Source organism: Chiloscyllium plagiosum, unplaced genomic scaffold (genome assembly GCF_037043375.1).
Source record: "Chiloscyllium plagiosum isolate Xiang-an unplaced genomic scaffold, Cpla_swu_hap1 HiC_scaffold_15, whole genome shotgun sequence".
NCBI classification, from domain to species: Eukaryota; Metazoa; Chordata; class Chondrichthyes; order Orectolobiformes; family Hemiscylliidae; genus Chiloscyllium; species Chiloscyllium plagiosum.
In genome coordinates, this window is record NW_028270153.1 from 36,357,368 (window position 1) to 36,384,388 (window position 27,021).

Here is a 27,021-nt window from a genome sequence, read left to right on the forward strand (position 1 = left end):
CTCTGCATAGCTTGACAAGGTCCTATCCCCCTTGGTCCAGGATCTCCCCAGATACGTTCGGGACACCAGCCACGCCCTTTATCTCTTCCATAACTTTCATTTCCCTGGTTCCCAACGCCTCATCTTCACCATGGACACCCAGTCCCTGTACATATCTGCCACGAGAAAAGCCTCAAAGCCCTCCATTTCTTCCTCTCCTGCCGACCCAACCAGTACCCTTCCACTGACACCCTCATCCGATTGGCTGAACTGGTCCTCACCCTCAACAATTTCTCCTTCGAATCCTCCCACTCCCTCCAGACCAAAGTGGTAGCCATGTGCACCTGGATGAGCCCCAGCAGTATTCCCCACCTCTTCCTCCGCTACGCTGATGACTGCATCGGTGTCACCTTGTGCTCCCACAAAGAGGCTGAACACTTCATCAACTTCAGGAACACCTTCCACTCCGACCTGGACCATCTCAGATATCTCCCTTTCCTTGATGGACCTCTCCATCCCCATTTCCGGCGACTGACTCAATACAGACATGTACCACAAGCTCCAGACTCCCAGAGCTACCTGGACTACACCTGCTCCCACCCTGCCTCTTGTAAAAAGTGCTATCCCTTATTCCCAACACCTCCGCCACTGCTGCATCTGCTCCCAGGAGGACCAGTTCCACTCTAGATTATCCCAGATAGCCTCCTTCTGCAATTTCCTCTGCCACATGGTCGGTGATGCCCTCCAGCACATCTCCTCTACTTCCCACACCTTTGCCATTGAACCCCACCCCTCCAATCATAACAAGGACAGGACCCCCCAGTCCTCACCTTTCACCCTACCAACCTCCAGATACATTGCATCATCCTGTGCCACCCAGAAACAGACCCCACCACCAAGGATATATTTCCCTCCCCATCCCTATTTGCATTCCGGACAGGCCATTCCCTCCATGACTCCCTTGTTCGGTCCATGCCACCTACCAACTCACTCTCCATTCCCGGCACGTTCTCCTGCCATCACAAGAAGTGCAGATCCTGCGCCCATACCTCTCCCCTCACCGTCATCCAAAGCCCCAAAGGATCCTTCCACATCCAATGCAGATTTGCCTGCACTTCGACACATGTCGTCTACTGTGTCTGTTGCTCTCGATGTGGTCTCCTCTATATTGGGGAGACAGGACGCCCACACAGAACGCTTCAGAGAACATCTCCGGGACACCTGCACCCATCAACCCCACCATCCCGTGGCCGAACACTTCAACTCCCCCTCCCACTCTGCCGAGTGGGAGGTCCTGGGCCTCCTCCACCGCCTTTCCCTCACCACCTGATGCCAGGAGCAAGAAAGCTTCATCTTCTGCCTCGGGAACCTCCAATCCCATGGCATCAATGTGGATTTCACCAGTTTCCTCATTTCCGTTCCCCCACCTTATCACAGTTCCAACCTTTCAGCTCAGCACAGTCCTCATGACTTGTCCCACCTGTCAATCTTCCTTCCCACCTATACACTCACCCTCCCCTCCGACCTATCACCTTGACCCCCACCTCCATCCACCTCTTGCACTCTCAGCTACCTTCCCTCTAGCCCCATCCCCTCCCATTTATCTCTCCACCCCCAAGACTCCCAGCCTCATTCCTGACAAAGGGCTTTTGCCTGAAACCCTGGGTGGCAGGGTGAAATGTGATGAGGATGTTAGGAGATTACAGGGTGACCTGGCCAATTAGGTGAGTGGGCAGATGCATGGCAGATGCAGTTTAATGTGGATAAATGTATGGTTATCCACTTTGGTGGCAAGAACAGGAAGACAGATTACTACCTCAATGGAATCAATTTAGGTAAAGGGGCAGTACAGAGAGATCTAGGTGTTCTTGTACACCAGTCAATGAAGGCAAGCATGCAGGTACAGCAGGTAGTGAAGAAGGCTAATAGCATGCTGGCCTTCATAACAAGAGGGATTGAGTATAGAAGCAAAGAGGTTCTTCTGCAGCTGTACAGGGCCCTGGTGAGACCACACCTGGAGTACTGTGTGCAGTTCTGGTCTCCAAATTTGAGGAAAGACATTCTGGCTATTGAGGGAGTGCAGCGTAGGTTCACGAAGTCAATTCCTGGAATGGCGGGATTACCTTACACTGAAAGACTGGAGCGACTGGGCTTGTATACCCTTGAGTTTAGAAGACTGAGAGGGGATATGATTGAGAGATATAAGATTAATAAAGGATTGGACACTCTGGAGGCAGGAAACATGTTTCCGCTGATGGATGAGTGCCGAACCAGAGGACACAGCTTAAAAATACGGGGTAGACCATTTAGGACAGAGATGAGGAGAAACCTCTTCACCCAGAGAGTGGTGGCTGTGTGGAATGCTCTGCCCCAGAGGGCAGTGGAGGCCCAGTCTCTGGATTCATTTAAGAAAGAGTTGGATAGAGCTCTCAAAGATAGTGGAATCAAGGGTTATGGAGATAAGGCAGGAAGAGGATACTGATTAGGAATGATCAGCCATGATCATATTGAATGGCAGTGCAGGCTTGAAGGGCTGAATGGCCTACTCCTACACCTATTGTCTGTTGTCTATTGTCTATTGTCGATTCTTCTGATCCTCGGATGCTATCTGACCAGCTGTGCTTTTCCAGCACCACACTCTCGATTCTGATCTCCAGCATCTGCAGTCCTCACTTTCGCGTGCTAAAAATACAAGGCAACTGAATACTCAAGCTAAAAAACTGATGCTCGGAGTGAAATTCTGATAATACAGTCACACTGCACTCCTGTTACCCAATGCTTCAGTTTGAAAAGCGCCTAGCCTCTGAAGAGCACACTCTCATTTGTCAGAATTAGAAACACAAAAGGCTAGAAATACTTAGCTGCACAAATGGAGAGAAAATGGGTTAGTGTTTTCCAGTCAAGGACCCTGCATCAGAACTGAGCATAGAAAGAAATGAAATAGGGGTTTTGAGCAAGTGGAAAGGGGAATGAAGGAGCAAATAGAAGGAAGTATGATAGATGTGTAACATTCAGTCACTTGGTATTTAATGTGTGTCTTTGTTATGCATGTTCTGTTCTCTCTGTACAATTAGTCAAGTTTAGGTGTGATTGCAGACAGAAACACAAGTAAAACCGCATCCAACAGCTGGAAGCATGAAAATGAAGATATTTTAACAGTCCTGTAACAAGGTTCTTAATTACATACAGAAACTGGTGTTATTACAGTAAAAATGAGACAGCGTTTCTCCAGGACCGAGGGTGCTACATGGACAGCACAAACTACACAATTGTATACAGTATAAAGTGCACAAGAAGTGTAAAACACACAAGTTACAGTGTAACAGAAGAATGATGAATAATAGACCTTTTCCTAGCAGCGGTCGGTAATTATGTGACAAAGGTTTCGCAATACAAAAACCAAAATGAATGGTAATGGGGACAGAAAAGAACAAAAACAGTGTCTGCATCAGGTGTGAATGGCTATAAATTGTATATTTAAATGAAACAATGAACCAAAAATGAGACAAAACTGAATCATCAAACAAATAAGAAAGTAGAGGCAGAGATTATGGGTGGAATTTTACATTTACCTGCTGGCTGGTTTGCAATTGCAAGTGAGTAAGAGGCTGGCAAGAGGCTGGTAAGAGAGTAAGAATGTAAGATTAGATTTCCATTTCCCTCCACCCCTCCCTGATCACTCCACAATTTTATGGTCGGACTGACAATGCCTAGGTCTGAATTTGCTCCAATTGAGGCCTTTAATGACCACTTGTGAACCATTTCCCACCAGCCACAATTTAATGTGGCTTGGTCAAAATCTTGGAACTCACTCCCTAAGAGCATTATGGATGTAGTACACCAAATGGATTGTAGCAGTTCAAGAAGGCAACTTGCCACCATTTTCAATGGCTGGGTAATAAATTCTTGTCCAGCTCACTATGCTGACATCCCATGAATAAATAATTTTAAAATGCCATCAGAAGGAGCCTACCATAATAAGTTAATGTTGTTCAAGTCATTGTTGAGGTCAGAAGGTTTTAGAATGCTGAGGTGAAAGAGATGGTGCTGCACCTTGAGCTTACATTGAACTTCACCTGAACACTGTAGCAAGCCATGGCTGCAAAGATTAGAGTGGGAGCAAGTGGAAATTTGAAATGACAAATGACATCTTTAGCTAGTGTTGAATTTCCACAGAAGTTATCATTATAATGACCCTGATGATATTTGTCAAAATAATATCCATCAGAAACTGAAAATTACAAGACAAACTAACTCATCAATGTTGTCCCCTTAGACGAGCAACATCTTTATCTTTAATATCTCTCTGTTCAATTATAGATGAAAAGACACAGGAAAACACTTTGCATGCAGGCCAAGACACATATTGTTTCAGACTACTCTTTCCCAATACTCTGTACAAGATTACTGTGTACCCACGCCTACAAGATATGGATGGACCTGCTGCTTCAGTTCTTCAATCCACATGTAAGTTCCATTGTTTAATAGATTTTGGCTTTTAGGTTTCATCAGTAAAAGATCCACACACAAAGAATTAATGCAGCTCACAATAGCACAGTTTCTGCCAAAATATTTTACTTTGAGCAATATAAAGCCCATGTAGATAAGATACAGTGCCTATAGTATTAAAATATGAATTATAGAATCCTTACAGTGTAGAACAGGTCATTTGGCCCAACAAGTCTACCCTGACCCTCCGAGGAGTATCCTATCCAGACCATTCCCCTAACTAATGCACCTAACCTACACATCCCTGAACACTATGGACAATTTAGCACAGCCAGTTCACCTAACCTGCACCTCTTTTGGACTGAGAGGAAACCAGAACACTCGGAGGAAACCCATGAAGACACGGAAAATGTGCAAACTCCACATTGACAGTCGCCTGAGGCTGGAATTGAACCAGGGCCCCTGGCGCCATGAGGCAGTAGTACTAACTACTGAGCCACTATGCCAACTGGCTTATTGTTTTATTAACCATTTACATTAGGTTGGCAAATTCTTCCAAAGGAGCTTCCCAAACATGCATAAACGATCTCTTTTCAGGTTCCTCTGAAATTTCCTTGTAAATTCTCGAACTAATCTCCTGGAATATGTCCTGACAGAATTCTTCATGCAACAGTCTCTTTGTTCATATTTTGGCACTTCCATCATTCCCATTTAAACCTTGACCTCAATTCAGTGTTGGTTTTATGAATTTTAGCTTTCTGCAGAGAGGCACATAACTGGTGTACAGTTTAGGAATTGAGCTGCACATTTCCCACAACTTCCCACTGTAATTATGTCTTACCATTGACTTTATACTCATTTTTCCCTCATTTACCTTGTCCTCTTTATTGCAGCCACAGGATTAGTTACCTCAGTCACAACTGCCCCCTAACATTATATGGAAGTGGCAGCTGCTATGTCATCTAGTGTCCAATCCCTAGCAGGAATCATGTAAATTTTATCTTTCTATCCAATGGTCCTCTTGCCAGTTGTAGCTCTTCAAATCTTTGAATGGCTGAAATCAGTTGAGCATAGATCAGGAATTGAATCTTAAGTAGATAGTTCTGTATGATCATTAATCGCTTAGTTATTGGTGAATTCTCACAAGTAGAATTACATTGCAAGTGCATTTTGGTGCTGTTAAATTACACCTGAATCACAATGAATACATTTGAGTCATTCCTTTCATCTAAAGGTTATATGTTCAAAGACAGCATATCCTGCATGTTTGCTGCTCATTAGGGAAAAAATAATGTGCAAAGTAGGCTGATCTTTATGCTGAAATTGTTCTGACTTCTACGTCCACCATTAGGAGCTAGGAGTGCTACTTCATTAAATGGATTGCAGTGATATCATTAACAGTAAGTCCAAATAAAATAAATTGGCATGTTGAGCAGGTAGATATGACATATAGGCTGGTGAGACTATTTGCCATTTTGTTGGTCATTGACTTATTGGAGATCAATCCTGAGGAGCATGTTCAAATGAACTTCTAATTTCCTGTTTTACAGACATCTTGAATGATTTTCACTGATGAAATCACCATTTAATAGACAGGATAATAAGGTTTATCTAATGTGGTTTATTAATATCTGAATGACGAAGCTGTGGCAGCATTTAGTGCTACCATCTTGTAGGGAGTGAATACAGATTCTGTTTAAAAGGCATTGCATCTTTGTGACAGGATGTTGTATTTTCTTTAAATTTGGTAGATATAACAGGCCACATATCATCACTTTCACAATAACATTGAGTATGAAGGGTACTGTAATAATTCGCTGAGATTAATGTCATGATATCATGTCACGATATGCAGGTGTTTTGCTTTGAAGTTGTGGAGTAATTTTGAAGTTAACAGAATACACTCATCTGATTAATACACTCATTGTTTAATTTTCAATATAGTTTGAAATGTAAAACCCAACTGATTTCTACTATGGTGCATAATCTTGTATACCCTACAAAATGTGGTTAGATAAAGTTTTTTTTATTAAAGCCTACTTCTTAGAATAGCTTTATTGTGTGCCCCACAGACATGTTACAACTGAATAATGCCTGCAAATCAAGAATTCCTAAGTTATTACGGATATCTTGAGTGCTGGGCTATATGAAGAAATTAAAACAAATTACAAACAATTCTCAGTTGTGTAGAGGATGGATTAGAGTTTGGGGTTGAAAAATGTGAAGAATTGTCAGATCATTTTCTGACAGAGGGCCTATTATGTTGGAGGAAAACTAGAGTCATAGAACATAGAGTATAGAAAGTACAGCACAGAACAGGCCCTTCAGCCCACGATGTTGTGCTGAAGATTATTCCTAATCTAAAATAACATGACCTAACCTACGCACCCCTCAATTCACTGCTGTCCATGTGCATGTCCAGCAGTCTCGTGGTAGAGATGTACAACACAGAAACAGACCCTTCAGTCCAACTTGTCCATGCCGACCAGATATTCTAAATTAATCCAGTCCCATTTTCCAGCATTTGGCCCATATCCCTTTAAACCTTCCTATTCATATTCCCATCCCGATGCCTTTTAAATGTAATTGTATCAGTCTCCACCACTTCCTCTAACAGCTCATTCCATACACACACCATCCTCTGTGTGGAAAAAATTGCCCCTTAGGTCACTTTTAAATCTTTCCCACCTCACCCTAAGTTCTGGCCTCCCCCACCCCAGGAAGAGACCTTGTCCATGGCCCTCATGAATACAGAGTGGTATTTTTGTGTTTTGGTAGACAGACGTTCCTAAAGAATTGATAAATTCAACACTAGACTCAGCCCTGATAATCCTATTTTCCTTAATCTGTTATCAGATTCATGACCCTGGTGTAGCAGTTTGTTCAATGCAGTAACATGGCACATTTTCTGTCTTCCCCCTTATGTTCTGAATTCATTAAAGCAGTACCTCATTAAACACATGATGCAGCTACAGATCAGGCTGCAGTTTTGCAAGATATCGGAAAAGAATTCTGCTTGCTAATTCATCATGGAATACAGTTACAGTTCATACGAATGACCAGTATTGTTTTATTAATTATTGAATGTGTTACTGGAAGATATGAGAATGCCAAGGATTAGCATTCTGTAAACCTTGCATCACTTGTATGACTTAATTCAATGAGATTATTCAGTTGGCTAGATCGCTTGTTTGCAATGCAGAGTGATGCCAGCAGTGTGGGTTCCATTCCTGTTTTGACTGAGTTTACCATGAAGGACTCTCCTTCTCGACCTCTCTGCTCACCTGTGGCAGAGTGACCCTCAGGCTATAAACTACCATCAGTCTTTAAAAAGAGAGCAGCCCTTTGACTTGGTAAGAGAGTGGCAAGTTTATTTTTTTAAGTTCAATAAAATTAAGAATGAAAACATTTTGATACTTCAATGCAATTTTTACTGCTGTTTTCCAGTTGACATCAGGGAATAATAAATGGTGCCCAAAGCTTTCAAACAAATTGAATGCTACATCATGATGAAATTCAGTACCACAAATTGTTTTACTGAAATTCATGTTTGTTAGGTTTTTGCAGTAGCTGAAAAGCATGCACACAGTGAATCAAAAGTTATGTCACATGGCTGTGAAAGTATTAAAATTTCATACTCGCCAATATTCGCCATTACTATTTGGAAGAAAGAAACTATAAAGACTTCTTGGAGTCAATAGTACAAAGAATATTCTGTTGAGTTGAATTTTAACATGTGCCGCTGAAGGGGTTAGATGGTACAAGCACCAACTTGTACCTGACATTGTTCCTGGTCCTGGCCAGTTTCACTAAGGTCAGGAATAGGTATGGCCCATGATTCTTCCTGATCCATGATGAAGGTCAATTAACATTGTTAAATAGCTCATTGTAGGGATGTTCAGAACTTCATAGAGGGCCACATAGGCTGCATGAAAAGAGGCACACTTTCACAGAGAAAGTAGGGCTCGCTTGTTGGAAAATAGGTGGCTATGGCGTAGCATAAATAGTGAGGAGAACCCAGTCAGTGCTCAGCCTGAATATGGGGTATAAGCAAAGGGCAAGACTGCAGACCATATTTGCATGGAAGGGGAAACTGAGCACACAGAAGGCATTAGCTGTCAGTGGAAGTATGGTCACAATGGGGAGTATTTTCCTTTGAGGAAGGGAACATCACTGAATATTTGCATGAGAGAAGAGATGCATAAAGGGCTGGGAAGGGCAAAGGAAGGCTGTATCCTCAGCATAAATTTTACCTTGACATGATGGGACACAGTACAGCAGGAGAATGTGACTATCCGAATAGAGGGTCACTGACCCCTCTGCCCTTGTCAAAGATGTCATACCTCGCAGCACTGCTCACTGTGTCAGTGGCTTTCAAGGTCCTCTGACCTTGAAATTTGACACTTCTGCATCATTCCAGTGATTAGTTGCATATTTTAGTTGGATCTCACAAGCAGCTGTTCACCATTGTATCCCCTCATTCAATTTATAGCAGATGCATTTTTTCAAGGACAGAGGGTGGTGTGATTTTCCCATGTTGCTAACTTACCCCAGGTCATTATCAAGATATTCCGTAACCAGTCAATATTTCCCTTCAGCTGGGAGGGCTACATCTGCCTTAACTTCCATTAGGTCAGTGCCCACAGCAAGTGACACTCCATGTGACACTCATTCTGCTGGCAACTGTTGATTCCTTCACTCCCTTGCAATCAAATTGCTACAATTCTTCACTCTGACCCCCAAAGTCCATGGTTATCTGAGAGGACAAAGGCATGAATACTTGACCACTACTCTGAGTGCCTGAGAGAGGGCGGCACAGTGGCTCAGTGGTTAGCACTGCTGCCTTACAGCCCAAGGGACTGGGTTCAATTCCAGCCTCGGGCGACTGTGTGGAGTTTGCACATTCTCCCGGTGTCTGCGTGGGTTTCCTCTGCGTCTTCCGGTTTCCTCCCACAATGCAAAGATGTGCAGGTTAGGAGAATTGGCCATGCTAAATTGCCCATAGTGTTCAGGGATGTGTAGATTAGGTGCATTCGTCAGGGGTAAATGTAGAGTAGTAGGGTAGGGGAATGGGTCTAAGTGGGATACTCTTTGGAGGGTTGGTGTGGATTTGTTGGGCCGAATGGCCTGTTTCCACACTGTACGGATTTTGTGATATAAACATCGAGGTGACACAATCAAAGTATCCTCTCACCAAGACATCAATGAACTGACCTCTCAAGGTGCTGTTCTAGTACCTGGACTGATCAAGTGACATGTGTTAATGGTCTGCTGAACTCTCGATAATGTGGTCCTTCAGCAATACGCGGAGTTTGAGGATGGTGAGGCCCTGGAAGGTGACAACTCATTGGAGGAGGAGGAGGAGGTAAATGATAAAGATACAGAACATCCCATCTGCCGATGAAGATAGCCAGACCTGATGTGGGGTTCCAAGTCATCTCAGAATGTTACAAATGTCAGAGATCATCTTATTCAGGAGTGCTTTCATTGATATTCCCATTGGGGTGTATAACACTGTCAGATACCTTATGTTAACAGACACAGCCCAGAATGTGTAAACACAATAATGAAGGATGTTCATCTGCCCAGAGGTCTTATTGTCACCATTGAGAAACCCTTGATCTCCTTGAACAACTTATCCCTCTTTCCTTGTCCTGCCATCAACAAAAGGAGTCTCACAAGACTCTTCAATCCACTGCTTCCACTAGGACAGCAAAGGAAGTGGAGACGTTTTGTTCAACTTGGCTCAGCTTATGGCTAAATTTTATTTGTTGGCCGTCCTCATCTTAGGAGCATCTGCAGAAACTGCTAAACTGGTAGGCTCTCCCCTCCAAGATGACCCTGTGTCATTTGTGCCACTGAAGATCCATTTTACCAAAGGTCAGTGTGCAGATCCTGCAGGCAGTCCAAGTGCTATTGCGTGTTGATATCAGTGAGGTTGGCCACTCCAATAATAGAGGACATAATTTGCTCAAGGCTCTGAGCCAACATGGCAAATATGAGTCGGTTGGACTCCTCCATTTTGGTCAATGATTATATACTTGCTCAATGAACTCTAACATGTGGGTGCACATGTAACAGCTGCACTGGGTAGAACCTTCTGTCCAGTTCAGGGTCTTTGCTTCTGTGTCTATTCTCCATCCTCCAAGGCAAACTGTCAACAGCTGCCTCTAGCACTCCTTCTGCTCACTAGCACTGTGTAGTGCCAGCCTTTCTAAGCTATCACAGTGCCACTCTTGGTGTGGATCCGTCCATTACATCGGCCCCTTTGTTCACATCGCCAAAACTTAATACTTGAATCACTCTTGGATAGTTTATCAAAAATACATATAAAACCATCATGGTAAAACTTCTTATTTCCACGTTTACTAATAATTTCTGTTTCTATACTAAAAATTCCTGTTCCAAAAATACAAGCTTAAAAAAAAACTCTCCTGTAACGAAAATAAGTTGTTACTGAAACAACGCAAACACTACCTTAACCAATATAACGACAATTTTACATACCACCAATATTCAAAATATATGACTTACTTGCAGTGGCGAATCGTCTTCAGTGCCTAATGGGCGGTGGCTAAGCGTCCTCAGTGGTCAAAGAGCAGTGGCTAATCGTCGGTGGTGAATCTGCTGTGGCGAATGGTCCCATCCCGATTATTTCATGGTGACCCGTTAGCATTAAGCTTCTCACATATAAAAGAAAAGTATTGGGAATAATTTAAATGTAGATGTTTACATTTCAAATATCAAAATGAGAAATAATACCTCAAATCTTATGCAGTCTACACTGCTGAAGTATTACTGTATTTGGATGTTGTAGGAGTAGGACCCAAATTGTGTAATATTACAAATCCATTACATTATTATTTTGTCAATTTCGAGAGCTGTATTCACGTTTAGTAAACTAAACACTTTACACAAGGAGATCTTTCAAAAATATGCATTTGTTGCCATTATTTTAATATAAGCCATGATTCTTTTCTTGTTGCTAGTGCCACTTCCGACAAGATCTACATTTGTTTCAAGTACTGTTCCTGTGGCCTTCAAAGGTAGGATTATCATTGGTTCAAATTGTCTTTCAGCACTAAAGGAACACGAAAGTGTTATCAGTAGTTTTACTTGTACAGGAGCTAGGTTTAATAGCCTAGATTTTTCTCTCCTGTATGGGCATTCATTACATTTATATTTGCCATTCAACTAGTTATGAGATCTGACACTCAATTTCTGAAAACGAGAAAGCTAAAAAAAACTCTGCCTTCTACAAATCATCTAGGATCTGTGTGAATAGTGCAAGCAACTTTATCTTTAACAAATCAGACTGAGAATGGTTAATGAGTAACTCAGAATCTGACTTTAGAAGTGCAAGTTGGAATATGGAATTGAATGTGTAATCAGTCACAAAAATTGAAATAAAAGGGAAACAACCTGTCTCCTTTTGAAAACATTTAATTTTACTGTATTAGACTCTAATTGCTGTTGTAGATTTTAAAAATGTGATTTTGCTTTTACATTTTGAGTCTGTGGTTTATGTTTTTTTTACATTTGTTCATGGAATATGGGTACCGCCAGCTAAGCTAGAATTTATCGTTGTCTCTAATTGCTCTTGAGAAAGGAGTGATTCACACTAGGAGGAAGATGCATGTACAGTACACTAAGGAACGGAGTTCCAGCATTGTGACCACCTTCATTCAATCAATCCTTCGCTGTCATTAGTTCTTATTCTGTACTTAGTGTGACATTGAATTCAGCAACTTTAATTTATACTTCCTTCTAAATCTTGGCACTGTTCATTTCACAATCTTTCAATCTGCCTGGTTAAGGAGCTTCACAATTGATTGTCTTATTTGCTCAGGTCCCAGATGCTGTTTTCCTTGCTTGCACATTGTCAGTTTGCCATACAAAATCTGAAATCCTAAACCTGCGATCGCAAACCAACTAACTGAAAACACTGGATATAGGTTTGCTTGCTGAGATGGAAGGTTCGATTTCAGACATTTCGTCACCATAGTAGGTAAGATCTTCAGTGAGCCTCTGAATGAAGCACTGGTGGTGGAGCCCACTTTCTGTTTATATGTTTGAGTGTCCTAGGGTTGGTGATGTAATTTCCTGTGGTGATGTCATTTCTGGTTCTTTTTCTCAGAAGGTGGTAAATGGGATTTACCCCCAAGAAAATGTACAGGAAATGATATCACCATAGGAAATGATATCACCACAGGAAATGACATCACCAATCCTAGGAAACTCAAACATATAAATAGAAAGCAGCCTATACCATTAGTGCTTCATTCGGAGGCTCACTGAAAATGGGGGGAGGTTTGCTAGTGCTCTTGGGGGGGGTTTAAACTAACTCTGCAGGGGCATGGGAACCCAGATTGTAGCTTCAGGGTGCAGGGCCTGGAGTGTAGGGAGGTTAGGAACATGGCATCAATTTCCAAGGAGGGTGTCTGTAAACAGGAAAGTGGCTTGAAGTGTGTATACTTCAATGCAAGAAGTATACGAAATAAGGTAGGTGAACTTGCAGCGTGGGTTGGTACCTGGGACTTCGATGTTGTGGCTATTACGGAGACATGGCTAGAACAGGGACAGGATTGGCTGTTGCAGGTTCCAGGATTTAAATGTTTTAGTAGGGTCAGAGGTGGGGGTAAAAGAGGGGGAGGTGTGGCATTGCTTGTCAAAGATCGTATTACAGTGGTGGAAAGGACGATGGATGAGGACTTGCCATCTGAGGTAGTTTGGGCTGAGGTTCGGAATAGGAAAGGTGAGGTCACCCTGTTAGGAGTCTTTTACAGGCCTCCCAATAGTCCTAGAAACGTAGAAGAAAGGATAGGGAAGGTGATTCAGGAGATGAGTGACAGTAATAGGGTGGTGGTTATGGGGGACTTTAACTTTCCTGATATTGATTGGGAAAGCTATAGCTCAAGTTCGTTAGATGGGTCAGTGTTTGTTCAATGTGTGCAGGAGAGTTTCCTGACACAATATGTAGACAGGCCAACAAGAGGTGAGGCCATACTGGATTTGGTTCTGGGTAACGAACCAGGCCAGGTGTTAGAATTAGAGGTAGGTGAGCACTTTGGGGATAGTGACCATAATTCGGTGATTTTTACTCTCGTGATGGAGAGGGATAAGTGTGTACTACAGGGCAAGAGTTATAGCTGGGGTCAGGGAAATTATGATGCGGTGAGGCATGACTTAGGATGTGTGGCTTGGAAAAGTAGACTCCAAGGCAAGAGTGTAAATGATATGTGGAGCTTGTTCAAGGAGCAACTATTGAGTGTCCTTGATAATTATATACCTGTCAGGCAGGGAGGAAAGGGTCGTGCGAGGGAGCTGTGGTTTAATAAGGAGTTGGAATCCCTTGTTAAATGGAAGAGGGCGGCCTATCTCAAGATGAGACGTGAAGGTTCAATTGGGGCGATTGAGAGTTATAGGGTAGCCAGGAAGGACCTGAAGAGAGAGCTAAGAGCAGCAAGGAGAGGACATGAAAGGTCCTTAGTCGGTAGGATTAGAGAAAACCCTAAGGCTTTCTATAGGTATGTTAGGAATAAAAGAATGACTAGGGTAGGAATAGGTCCAGTCAAGGATAGTAGTGGGAAGTTGCGTGTGGAGGCGGAAGAGATTGGGAGACACTGAATGAATACTTTTCTTCAGTATTTACTCAGGAACAGGGCATTGTCGTCGATGTGAATACTGAGTCACAAATAAGTAGAATGGATGGCTTTGAGGTATGTAGAGAAGAGGTGTTGGAAATCCTGGAAAAGGTGAAAATAGATAAGTCCCCTGGGCCTGATGGCATTTATCCTAGGATTCTCTGGGAAGCAAGGGAGGAGATTGCAGAGCCATTGGCCTTGATTTTTATGTCCTCTTTGTCTACAGGAGTAGTGCCAGAAGACTGGAGGATAGCAAATGTGGTTCCCTTGTTCAAAAAGGGGAGTAGGGATAACCCTAGTAACTATAGGCCGGTGAGTCTCACTTCTGTTGTGGGCAAAGTCTTAGAGAGAATTGTAAGGGATAGGATTTATGCACATCTGGATAGGAATAATGTGATCAAGGATAGTCAGCATGGTTTTGTGAAGGGCAGGTCGTGCCTCACAAACCTTATTGAATTCTTTGAAAAGGTGACGAAGGAGGTTGATGAGGGGAAAGCGGTAGATGTGGTATATATGGATTTTAGTAAGGCGTTTGATAAGGTTCCCCATGGTAGGCTACTGCAGAAAATACGGAGATATGGCATTGAGGGTGAGTTGGAGGTTTGGATTAGGAATTGGCTGGATGGAAGAAGACAGAGGGTAGTAGTTGATGGCAAAGTTTCTTCATGGAGTGCCGTCACTAGCGGTGTTCCGCAAGGATCTGTTTTGGGACCATTGCTGTTTGTCATTTTTATAAATGACCTGGAAGAGGGGTTAGAAGGTTGGGTGAGCAAGTTTGCGGATGATACGAAAGTCGGAGGAGTTGTTGACAGTGAGGAAGGATGTGGCAGGTTACAGCAGGATATAGAGAAGCTGCAGAGCTGGGCAGAAAGGTGGCAAATGGAATTCAATGTCGCTAAATGTGAGGTGATTCACTTTGGGAAGAATAACAAAAAGATGGGGTACTGGGCTAATGGTCGGATACTTGGTAGTGTGGATGAGCAGAGGGATCTTGGTGTCCATGTACACAGATCTCTGAAAGTTGCCACCCAGGTAAATAGTGCGGTGAGGAAGGCATATGGCGTACTGGCTTTTATTGGTAGAGGAATTGAGTTCCGGAGTCCTGAGGTCATGATGCAGTTGTATAAAACTCTGGTGCGGCCGCATCTGGAATATTGTGTGCAGTTTTGGTCGCCATACTATAGGAAGGATGTGGAGGCACTGGAACGGGTGCAGAGGAGGTTTACCAGGATGTTGCCTGGTATGGAAGGAAGATCGTATGAGGATAGACTGAGGCACTTGGGGCTGTTTTCATTAGAGAAAAGAAGGTTTAGGGGTGACTTGATTGAGGTGTACAAGATGATTAGGGGGTTAGATAGGGTTGACAGTGTGAACCTTTTCCCGCGTATGGAGTCGGGTATTACAAGGGGGCATAGCTTTAAATTAATGGGGGGTAGATATAGGACTGAAGTTAGGGGTAGGTTCTTCACTCAGCGAGTCGTAAGTTCATGGAATGCCCTGCCAGCAGCAGTGGTGGACTCTCCCTCTTTATGGGCATTTAAGCGGGCTTTGGATAGGTATATGGAGGATAGTGGGTTAGTATAGGTTAGGTGGGCTTGGATCGGCGCAACATCGAGGGCCAAAGGGCCTGTACTGCGCTGTATTCTTCTATGTTCTATGTTACCTAGTATGGTGATGAAACGTCTGAAAACAAACCTTCCAGCTCAGCGAGCAAACCTACATCCAGAATCTCAACCTGAGCTACAAATCTTCTCAAAACTCGCTAACTGGAAACACTGTTAATTGCCTTCCCATGGCATGTTCGACTATAGTCCTTCATTTAGAAACTAAAATAATTTACAGTCAAACCTGCAGCTGATAGAATTAACAGTTTGTGTTGATGCGGGTCATTCTGCCTTTAAATAAGAAGAAATATCATCCGTTTATTATGATCAAATTGTTTTCAACGTTTTCGATAGTCTGCAAAATTAGCAGTGAAATAAATGTGATTTTGAAAAAGTGGGACAGATGTTCAACCCACCACTTAGATATCAATCTATATTTTTGCACATCAGCTGCTGTCATAAGAACGTCTCGTTGAAAATCTCAAACCTGCAGCTGTACCATTCAAGTTGTGTTCAAAAGTGCTTTTTTAGCCATTTGAACCACTAGGTGGTGACGTTGCTCTTTGGAGACCATGATTTGACTGAGCCAGAGCTTATTATGATTCGTTTTGCTCAAAAAATTGTTATCTGTTGCCAGTGATTCAGCAAATTTAGTTCTGATCAATCAACAGAAACAAATCACCGAGAAAATTAAGAAGCAATATCTTTGAAATGCCTGTCGGCTTTCCTAATGTTAATGGTACTTAATCTCCTGGGTTACAGATCATTGGAACCAACAGCTCACACTGACAGCTGTCGGTACTTTATGGGAACTCTTTCCCTACTTGATGTGCAGCACTTAAATGTCCAAATTGGCAAATTCACCAGGGCCACGAATCTGCCATTGCTATTAGATAAACTTTGGAAAATATATCAGTGAGGAATGCCATTCAGCCTATTTTATCCTCGATCCAGGAAGACCTTTTGATGCCCCAGTTGTTGTCCATTTGTGTCCTCAACAAAACTTGGGATTTTTTTCATGTTAGTCAGTAACAATTTTCTTGTGAGGAAGAACTCCTGGCCATTAGTCCCATGTTAGATGGGATGTTATCAAATCCAAACACTTACCCTGAGTTCCCACAGCTTTGAAGTTGTCACCTTTACTATATGAAAGGCCTTTGAAATCTGAGGGATGACAAAAGTTGGGCCTCCCCACCCCCACTGGCATTTGGCATGTCACAGGTTCAAATATGTCAGGATGTACTTGTTTGAATGTATGTTAAAAGCTGTTATTGCAAAGGTAATCCTCACATTTACTTATACAGTTGCATCCATTATTTTACTGCCCCTTTGAAATTAGGCAGTGAATCAGCCTATTCCAAGAACATTAGTGTCTTCATTTGAGTCCAAATCTCTCATAATGACCTTCAATGATTCAAGAATCATTATCAGCCTTAATACTTCGAGATTAATATGATCCATCCCCCTACTGTTATTTGTTTTGAGCTGTTTTAGCTTCTCAAGGATTTCCATCTCATTTGTATCAAAGCCATTAATTCTCCTTGGATTATCCTTATTGCTGCAGCAGTGCTGAAATCTGCACAAACACATGCAGTGTATCTGATAATGTTAAATGTTCTCAACACTATTACCAGAATTAGACTGTGTTGAGGTCTAATTGACTTTATTTGACTTGGTACTGACTTTCAAACTGACTGACTCCTCAAAATTAAAGCTCGGTTGTTTGTTAATAAATATATATCTGAAGCAGTTAATAGCTTTCACAATTGAAGAATGCACACTTAAAATTTATATTCCATTCCAATGATCATCCATTGAGTCTGCTCCACCATTCACTATGGTAATTGCTTATCCTCTGTCTTAAATCATACTCTTGTGCTCTCCTCATACCCCTTGACACTTTGTATCTTGCAATTTATTTCTTTATTAAATATATTCTGAGAGTTGGCTTCTGTAACCTTTTGTAGTAGAGAACTGCAAAGGTTCACCATCCTCTGAGCGAAAAGGTTTCTCCTCGGTTGAGTCCTAAATAGCCTACTTAGCATCCTGAAAATGTGACTCCTTGTTCTAGATGCCTCCACAATATCACCAGCCTCATAGGGGAATCATTTTCCCTGCATCCAGTCTGCCTGCCCTGTCAGAATTTTATGTTTCAATGAGATCACCTCTTCTCAACTAAAGTAAATACATGCCTTATGGATCCCATCTGTCTTCATAAGACAAGCTTGCCATTCCATCATTAATAGTGGAGCTCTGTAAATCAGTGCGAAACATAAGGCTGGTATATGCACAACAAACTTCAGCCAGAAGTGGATAATTCATCTTGGCCTCCTCTAGAGCTCCCCTGTATCATAGATATCATTTTTCAGCCAATTTCACTCACTCCACATAAGATCAAGAAATGGTTTCAGGAATTGGATATTGCAAACGTTATGGGCCCTGCCAATGTTACCCACTAGCACTGAAAACTTGTGCTCCAGAACTTGCTGCTCCCCTATCAAAGATCTTCCAGTCCAGTTACAATACTGGGCATCTACCTGACAATATTGAAAATTGCTCAGGTATGTCCTGTATGCAAAAAGCAGGACAAATCCATCTCAGCCAGTTATGCACCATCAGTCTGCTCTTGATCATCAGTAAAGTGATAGAGGCTGTCATCAACAGTGCTGTCAAGCAGCACCTGCTCAGCAATAACCTGCTCAGTGACGCCCAGTTTGGGTTCCACTCAGCTCCTGACTTCATTATAGCCTTGGTTCAAACATGGACAAAAGAGCCAGATTCCAGAGGAGAAATGAGAGGGACAGGCTAAATTTGTTGGACTATAGCATCAAGGAGCTCTAGCAAAACTGGAGTTAGTGGAAATCAGGGGGAAAACTCTCTGGGGAAAATACACCTGGCACAAAGGAAGGTGGGTTTGGTGGTTGGTCAGCTCCAGGACATCTCTGTGGGAGTTTGTCAAGGTAGTTTCCCCAATCCAACCATCCTCAGCTCCTTCATCATAAGGTCAGATTGGGAATGTTTGCTGTTGATTGCCCAATGTTCAGGACCATTCAGGACTCCTCAGATGTTTACACCCACCCCCAGTCCTGAAGAAGGGTTACACCCAAAACATTGACTTCTCCACCTGACGTCTCCACCTTCTGATGCAGACTGGTTTGTTGTGTTCTTCCAGCCTCCTGCTTGTCTATCTTGGATTCCAACATCTGTAGGATTTTTTTCTCTCTCATAGAGTCATAGAGATGTACAGTATGGAAACTTGTCCATGCTGACCAGATATCCCAACCCAATCTAGTCCCATCTGCCAGCACCTGGCCCATATCCCTCCAAACCCTTCCTATTCATATACCCATCCTGATGCTTTTTAAATGTTGCAATTGTACCAGCCTCCACCATATCCTCTGGCAGCTCATTCCATACATGTACCACCTTCTCTGTGAATAATTTGCCCCTTAGGTCTCTTTTATATCTATACTCCCTCACTCTAAACCTATGCCCTCTAGTTCTGGACTCCCCCCATCCCAGGGAAAAGACTTTGTGTATTTACCCTATCTACGCTACTCATGATTTTGTAAACCTCTATAAGGCCACCCCTCAACCTCCGATGCTCCACGGAATACAGCCCTAGCCTGTTCAACCTCTCCCTGTAGCTCAAATCCTCCAACCCTGGCAACATCCTTGTAAGTCTTTTCTGAACCCTTTCAAGTTTACCAACATTTTTCCGATAGGAAGGAGACCAGAATTGCATGCAGTATTCCAACAGTGGCCTAACCAATGTCCTGTACAGCTGCAACATGACCTCCCAACTCCTGTACTCAATACTGTGACTAAAACCTCAGATATTGAAACAGTGAATGCCCAAATGCAGCAAGTCCTGGACAATGTTCAGGCTTGAGATGATAGGTGGCAAGTGACATTCGTGTCACATAAGTGCCAAGCAATGACCACCTTCAAAAGATAGTATTTATCATCTGTTGAAAAATGTCGTGCTGGAAAAGCACAGCAGGCCAGGCAGCATCCGAGGAGCAGGGGAATCGACGTTTCGGGCATAAGCCCTTCTTCAGGAATGAGGCTGGTGTGCCAAGCAGGCTGAGATAAAGGGTAGGGGGGAAGGAATTTGGGGGAGGGACGCTGGGATTAGCTTCAGGGCAGAGGATTCGCAGTAGGTTAAGATCAACTAGGAGAAAGTGAGGACTGCAGATGCTGGAGTACTCTGTTCAACTCTGGTACCCCAGCACAGTTTTGCCTTTTGATTTGGTTGCCAACACACCCCTCACGTAGTCATTGTTTCACTTTAGGACCTTAGTTTTAGACTAGACTACTTCACTTCCCATCGCAGTGAAGAATTACACCATGTAAAAGGTCACACTTCCTAAAAGGACCCTGTACGACACAATGACTAACTCACCATTCTAATGCTCAATTCCAAATCTATGCTAGCTTGTTCCCTAGTTCGTTCCTCAGTGCATTGATCTTGAAAATAATCTTTACATACAACAGGAATTTATCAACCACAGAATTATTGCTAATATTGTTTGTCCAGTATATATGTAGATTAAAGTCACCCATAATTACTGTAGAACCCCTGTTGACCGCAATTCCATTTTCCTGTTAAATACCATTATTGGTTGGAGGCAAGTAGAGAACTCAAAATGTTTTTTGTCTCTTGATGCTTCTTAGCTCCACACTGCTTCTGCATTTTCTGAACTGATATCCTTTCTCATTATTACATAGATTGTCCTTTACTAAAAATGGCACCTCAATTTTCCTTTATCCCTGTTCTTCTAAAGAATTGAATACTCACTTGGATACTCACACAGCCTTGATCACCTTGCAGTCTGTCTTCATAATTGTAGTTATATTGTAAGAGCTTTCAGGTTTTTGCATTGTTAATTTATCTATGTTTGTTTGAATGTTCCATGCGGTCAGGTATGTAACCTTTAGATTTGTCTCCTTTAACATTTATGTATGTTTTGTATTATGGCCTATTTTTTGCCAGCCCTTGTTTCCATTGCCTTCAGCTTTTGCTATCTACTTTTCTATCTTTCTTTTACTGTCTTTCCTACGCCTCCTTCTGTCTCCCGAGTTAGGTTCCCATCCCCCAGCCACTCTAGTTTCAACTTTCCCATATAGTACAAGCAAATGCCCAGTAAAGGTGTTAGTTCAGGTCCTGTCGAGGTGCATCCCACCCAGATGTCTTCCCTGGAAGTAGCCCCAAAGTCTCAGGTATCTAAAGCCCTTCCTCCTACACCATCCACCTACCACATGTTCATCCAGTCAGTTGTCCTTGGATGCTGCCTGAATTGCTGTGCTCTTCCAGCACCACTAATCCAGAATCTGGTTTCCAGCATCAGCATCATTGTTTTAACCAGTCATTTTTAGTAAAGGACAATTTATGTAATAATGAGAAAGATTATCAGTTCAGAAAATGCATAAGCAGTGTGGAGCTAAGAAGCATCAAGAGACAAAAAACATTTTGAGTTCTCTACTTGCCTCCAACCAATAATGGTATTTAACAGGAAAATGGAATTGCAGTTAACAGGGGTTCTACAGTAATTATGGGTGACTTTAATCTACATATATACTGGACAAACAATATCAGTCCTATTCCTGTTCTCGCCAGCACGTGGCACTGGGAGTAGTCCTGAGATTCTTGCTTTTAAATTTATTTCTTAGCCCTGTCTATTTTATTTGCAGGACATAATTTCTCATTTTTTTTAATCATTGGTATTGTCATGAACAACAAATTCTAGCTAATTATCCTCCCGCTTCAGAATATCCTGCAGTCACTCAGTGATGTCCTTACTGCGGCACCAGAGAGGCAACGTATCATGCTAATGTTGCATCTATGGCCACAGAAACAAATGTCTATTGCCCTTACAATAGAACCTCTATCACTATTGATTCTGTCTGCACCTCCCCTGTGCATCTGAGCCACTCACGGTGCCATGGACTTGGGTCTCATTGCACTCACATGAGAAGCTATTGTTCCCAGCAGTATTCAAAATGGAAAATCTATTGGAGAGGGTGTTGGGTACCCTGAATTACATGTCTGGTGCTTTTCCACTCCTTAATGGTCTCTCACTCCCTTTCTGCTTGTGAACTACATCCCTGCAGTGTGATCTCCTTTCTATATCCGTAAACACAAAGATCTCAGCCTGTGGATGCTTCACAGTGACTCCAGCCACTGCTCTAGATCCAAAATATAGAATTTGATTAGTTACAGCTGGAGACACTTCCTGCACATGTGGTCACCCTGGACGTTGGAAATATCACTGACCACCCATATGACACAACTGAAACATTCCATGTGGCTGTGCTACTCTGACGTGATTAACTGTTAAATTACTCTCCTTATAATTACTTTCTCTAATTTCAAGAATATTGCATTTTTAACCAGGACTTTAGATAACATTTTGTACTTTAAACACTACTTAATTCAAATGTTAAAGACTGTATGGTGAAATATTTACCTGTCCATACTTTGCAAGGTAAAGTATAGCACTGGCCCCTAGTTCCACTGAACAAAATCATATTTCCCCTGTTTCACTCTTGGATGTTTCAAAAATCACACCTCTTTGTACAGCGTTACACCTCCAGGTTGTACCTTGAGGCAACAATAACTTTCATCTTTCTTTGTAATGTCGCTGTTTATTTTTTTCTGAATGTGGTTGATTCACAGTCCCAGCCCCAGCTCCAGGTCTCATTCCATTTTCCCTCTCACACAACCTTCAAGCTCTTGGCCCTGTCCTCTCTGTAGTGATTGTAATGAGATCAGTCAGGTGGATCTTGGAGTTTCCTGGTTGGGCCAGGTTAACAGTCCCTATCAGGGAGCTCTGACTGACAGATATCAGCAGGCGTGCCACAGGTTCTGTTGATTTTGGGCCAGAAGGAGCTGGAACAGTGTCAAGGACTTTCCATGTGTAAATATGAGGTGACTTGGTGATGGGATACCAGCCTCTGTGGAGTTATGTCACCGTGTTGGTGTGTTGAACTCTCAGACACCTCCCCTTTAGTGCTGTTCTAATCTCGCAAATGCTCACCCCCCGCCCCCTCCCCCACCCCACCAATTCTGTATGTAGAATTTCCAATGCTTTTTTAAAAGCATTAAAATGAATGAAATGAATATAAAATTGCAGACAACTAAGGCACAGTGGAAGGGTGGTGGGAACTTTATGGGACCAGACTTGCAAATGCATGGGGAGGTTTCTGTTAAATTTGTGACAGAAGAATTGCTGTTTTTTCCCCTCTCATTTTTATTCCCTTTTCTCATTCTACATTTGTGTCTTTTCTTTTTACGTCTTCCCCTCTCTTATTGTAAACAGTCAATTTACCTCCCTGTCTCTGGGCTCCACTGTTTCTGATTCTTTTTCTTCTGTAAGTTTACAGTCAACAGGTTTAACTTCCCGTTGTATTGTGCATGTTTGTTCGAGCAGTGGGAAGGAGGGGAATGAAATCAGATGGGCAGCAGGCCAATGTGTAAATCATGTATTTTGGGAAAAGTTGTTTTAAACAGGATATAATTGTTTATATGAAGTCAGCATGGTAAAATCTCTCCAAAGTAATTTTTCATGTAAAAATGATGGCAGACTGTTACTTGTCTTTCCTATTATTATTGTTCAGTAATATGAAAAGGGATGGCTTGCTTGCTGGAAATTTATGGCTGCAAAGTAAGCTTGTTAATGCAGAAACTGAATTTGAAACACTGAGGTTGTTTTTTTTAAGTAATGAGGACATTCCAAGGTGATTTTGTGAAGAATTTGAAGGTTATGAAAGGATGGGAGAGATTAGACAGAAACTGCAGAGGGGAAATTGGTTTCTCCCTATAAATTCTGGGTTTAATTGAATAGGCCTCAGGCATTAGGCCCTAAGCCTTAGGTCCGAGAAAGAAAAATCAGTAAAATTGAATGTCAGATATACTGGTCTGCCTTGTGTATTTTAAAATAGAGGTCCAGCATGACAGCTACTTTCGTTTCAAAATATTGTAATTTTCTTTCTGATTTTCTTCTCTCTGCGATATTTAAGATAAGGCAGTATGCCAACAAAGCATGAATTTAAATTTTGGACCATTGGTGTCACCAGCAACAGCCCTTCATGTAGGTGTTGAGGGAGGTACATGGAGAATCTGGAGTGATCAGAGGATGGGGCGAACTGGGGGGGGGGGGGGGGGGGGGGCGTGAAGGGAAGGGTACAGTGTACAGCCGTGCACGTCTGTTCCTCCTGGCTCACATTCAGGCAAGCAACCTTTTTTAAAAAATGCTTTGTAAATTAAATATCAGATGTGCTTGTGTTTTTGCAGGCAATGATCTTGTCTATTGCCAGATTTCACTTAGAGTTCCAGCGCTGAGCCCATGTCCTGATTAGCAGTCAAATCTTGTCAGGAAGAGAATGATATCCTTGGACCTTTAAATTTATGGTTTATACAATTTTAATCATCATCCCTCCCCTATCTGTCAAATAGGCAGGATTATCATCAGGTCATTCATTTTTACAGTCGAAAATCTAAACCTACTCACGTTAAATAAGCAAAATTGACAACGATTTGAAGGCAGTAATTGAGTTTTGTGTTTGCTGTTACCTCTACAGTGACATCATGCCAATAATTACAAAGGTTCCTTTGTCTAGTATTTCTAGCAAAATTTTAAACGTGTCTTTGAAAACTCATTATAATCAATGTTTGGTTTTAATTGGCCACAAAATGGATGAAGATATCTTTCGAATCTTCAGTCTAATCCAAGTCAGCAATCTTTTTCTATATTAACCTGCTGGCTCTAGGTCAACAGAATAAACCTTCAAACTTTTGATTTTGTAAGTGTTTTGTGACTTTGTTTAATTATGCATGGTAGCATACCATAATTCTTCCTTTCTTCAATAGCTTGCCGTGATATTACAGCTGATTTAAACTTTATAATCGATGGATCCAGGTCTGTAGGAGGAATGAATTTCAAGAAGATCATTGCATTTTTGTACGATAGCATTAGTGTTTTTGACAAAATTGGCCCAGACGGAATACAGGTAATGTTTGCTATCGGACTCCAAAATGTTCTGATTTCATTGGCATTTCTTTTGTATATTATGTTTTCTGTTCTAAGTTTGTTCACAAGCTTCATTGAAATTGCAGTCACATTTTCTGTATAAAGCTCTTACACTAAAATTATTAATAGCAGGAGAACAGGAAATTGTTAGCTTATGCCCATTAAGAACAAAAATAATTAAATAGCATGTATAACTGTTTATCAACATTGCACGTTTTTTATTTCTATATCAAACACAAGAAACATAGAATTTTTTTTCCAGTGCACTGATGGTTTTTACAGGTGTCGGTGAATCAGTTTAATGATCGCATGAGGAATGAAATTCAGTATGGCTCCTTTGGCAGTAAAGAGAAGTTACTGGGAGCAATCTACGACATACCTTACAGAGGAACTGATTCTAATGCAGGTAAAAACACTGTAGATAGGTCACAATAATGATTCCTGAAGAAGGGCTTATGCCCGAAACGTCGATTCTCCTGTTGCCTGGATGCTGCCTGACCTGCTGCGCTTTTCCAGCAACACAATTTCAGCACAATAGATCCATGACTTAAAATTGTCTGAGTTACTGTTTTATGTACTTATAAAAATTAAATAGTTAATTATAACATTGTGTTTGAAAATTTTTTTTTTGGAATGAGGAAATATAGAAATTTTATTTTATCATCCAGTGTCATTAGAATGATATTGTAAAGAAGGCCATTAAGTCCATTCTGTCCGTGTCATGGAATTCACAGAGAAAAGTATGATGTAATACATTTCGGGTGGGTTAATAGGTAAGAGATTACACCATACTTCGTATGACCTTGGAAAGTGCTGAAGATCAGAGGGTGCATATCCACAAATGACTGAAGATAGCAGGGCAGATGGGTAAGGTGGTTAAGGAGGCATAAGGTATACTTGTTTTAGTAGCCAAAGCATGGAGTACAAGAGCAAGAAGTTTATACTGAAACTGTATAAAATGCTCGTTAGACCTTAACTGAAGTACTGTGTGCAGTTCAGGTCACCACTTTATAGGAAGGATATGATTGCACGAGAGAGGGTGCAGATGAGATTTTCCATTGTGTTGCCTGGGCTGGAGGGTGTGAGTTAGGAAGAAAATTGGATATGCTGAGGTAACTTGGAGCAGAGAACGCAGAGAATGGACCTGACAGACATGAACAAAGTTTGAAAGGCATAGGTAGATAGGAAGGCACTTTATCCATTTGGAGAGGGGTCAATAACTCAGGAATATAGATTTAAGGTCAGAGGTCAGAAGAGAGTTGAGAAGAATTTATTTTTCATCCAGAGGGTGTTGGGAGTTTGAAACTCACCATCTGAAAGGGGAATGAGTTAGAAACTGTCAACATTGCAGATTATTTAGATATTCTTTTACATTACAATAGCCTCCAAAACTATGGGCCAAAATTTGAAAAATGGGATCAGAGTAGTCATATCTTTGTTGACCCATGTAGACATGATGGGCTAAATGGGCTCCTTCTGTGCTGTAGATATCTGAGTGTGAGTCTTTGAGTCTGTGCTGAAGCAACCCAATTAATACTGTCTCCTGTAGACTCAAAATGTGTTTCTTCCAATGATGTATCTAACGACATTCTAAATGTTATTACTGAATCTGCTTCCATTGGGTGAGTTAATTTTGATGGTCCTTTTATACTCCTTACATGATCTATTAAAGAACCTGACTAATTTTTTGCCAGATGCTTTTTCATTCAGGAGTACAATCATGGTACCAATCCTACACTCTGGCTGAAATATATCAGTATATCTGACAGAAAAATTAGTGTTGTATCCAGAAAGTACAATTAAAGGAATTATTTTATGCTTTTATGAATCGTAGATTATGATGTGTTTAATTTTAGTAGATTTAGATAAGCTGAATTTTTTACCTCCGATAGATACCCTTAATAAGTTGAGAGTCTAATCCAATGCTTTACTTTCAGAAAATGTTTTTTATTCCCATTTTGTAATTGGGAACTTGTCTCTTTTTAACCCAAATTCACTAACCTTTATTCTCTTTTAATATCTTTACTCTCTAAATAGGTACCTCTGTCATATGAAAACACTTTATTTGTCTTTGCGTGTATGACCTGCTGAGACATTGTCTTCCTTGCTCTCTTAAACTTCTTAACTTCTCAATCACATGCTATTTAATTTTCTTTTATAGTCAAGGGTAGCAGACCATCCAATGATCCTTTTTCCAAAGAAGAAACACTGAGGAGGCACGGTGTTCACAAACTTTTGATCGTGATCACTCGTGGGACCATACTGGGTGAAATACATCAAACGCTGCAGGAGTTAGGATTGAAAGGTGATGTG

The 27,021-nt window shown here is 41.7% G+C and overlaps 1 protein-coding gene across 4 annotated transcripts in view; it reads left to right on the forward strand.

The window, feature by feature from the left end:
* Nucleotides 1-27,021, forward strand: part of LOC122560121 (collagen alpha-1(XIV) chain-like) — a 188,439-nt gene that overhangs the window by 104,725 nt on the left and 56,693 nt on the right. For all 4 annotated transcript variants that reach the window (XM_043710374.2, XM_043710377.2, XM_043710375.2 and 1 more), the window contains exons 24-28: nucleotides 4,300-4,446; nucleotides 11,418-11,474; nucleotides 24,549-24,688; nucleotides 24,991-25,114; nucleotides 26,870-27,013. In XM_043710374.2, coding sequence (XP_043566309.2) covers nucleotides 4,300-4,446; nucleotides 11,418-11,474; nucleotides 24,549-24,688; nucleotides 24,991-25,114; nucleotides 26,870-27,013 — 612 coding nt within the window. The remainder of the gene's footprint in view (nucleotides 1-4,299; nucleotides 4,447-11,417; nucleotides 11,475-24,548; nucleotides 24,689-24,990; nucleotides 25,115-26,869; nucleotides 27,014-27,021) is intronic.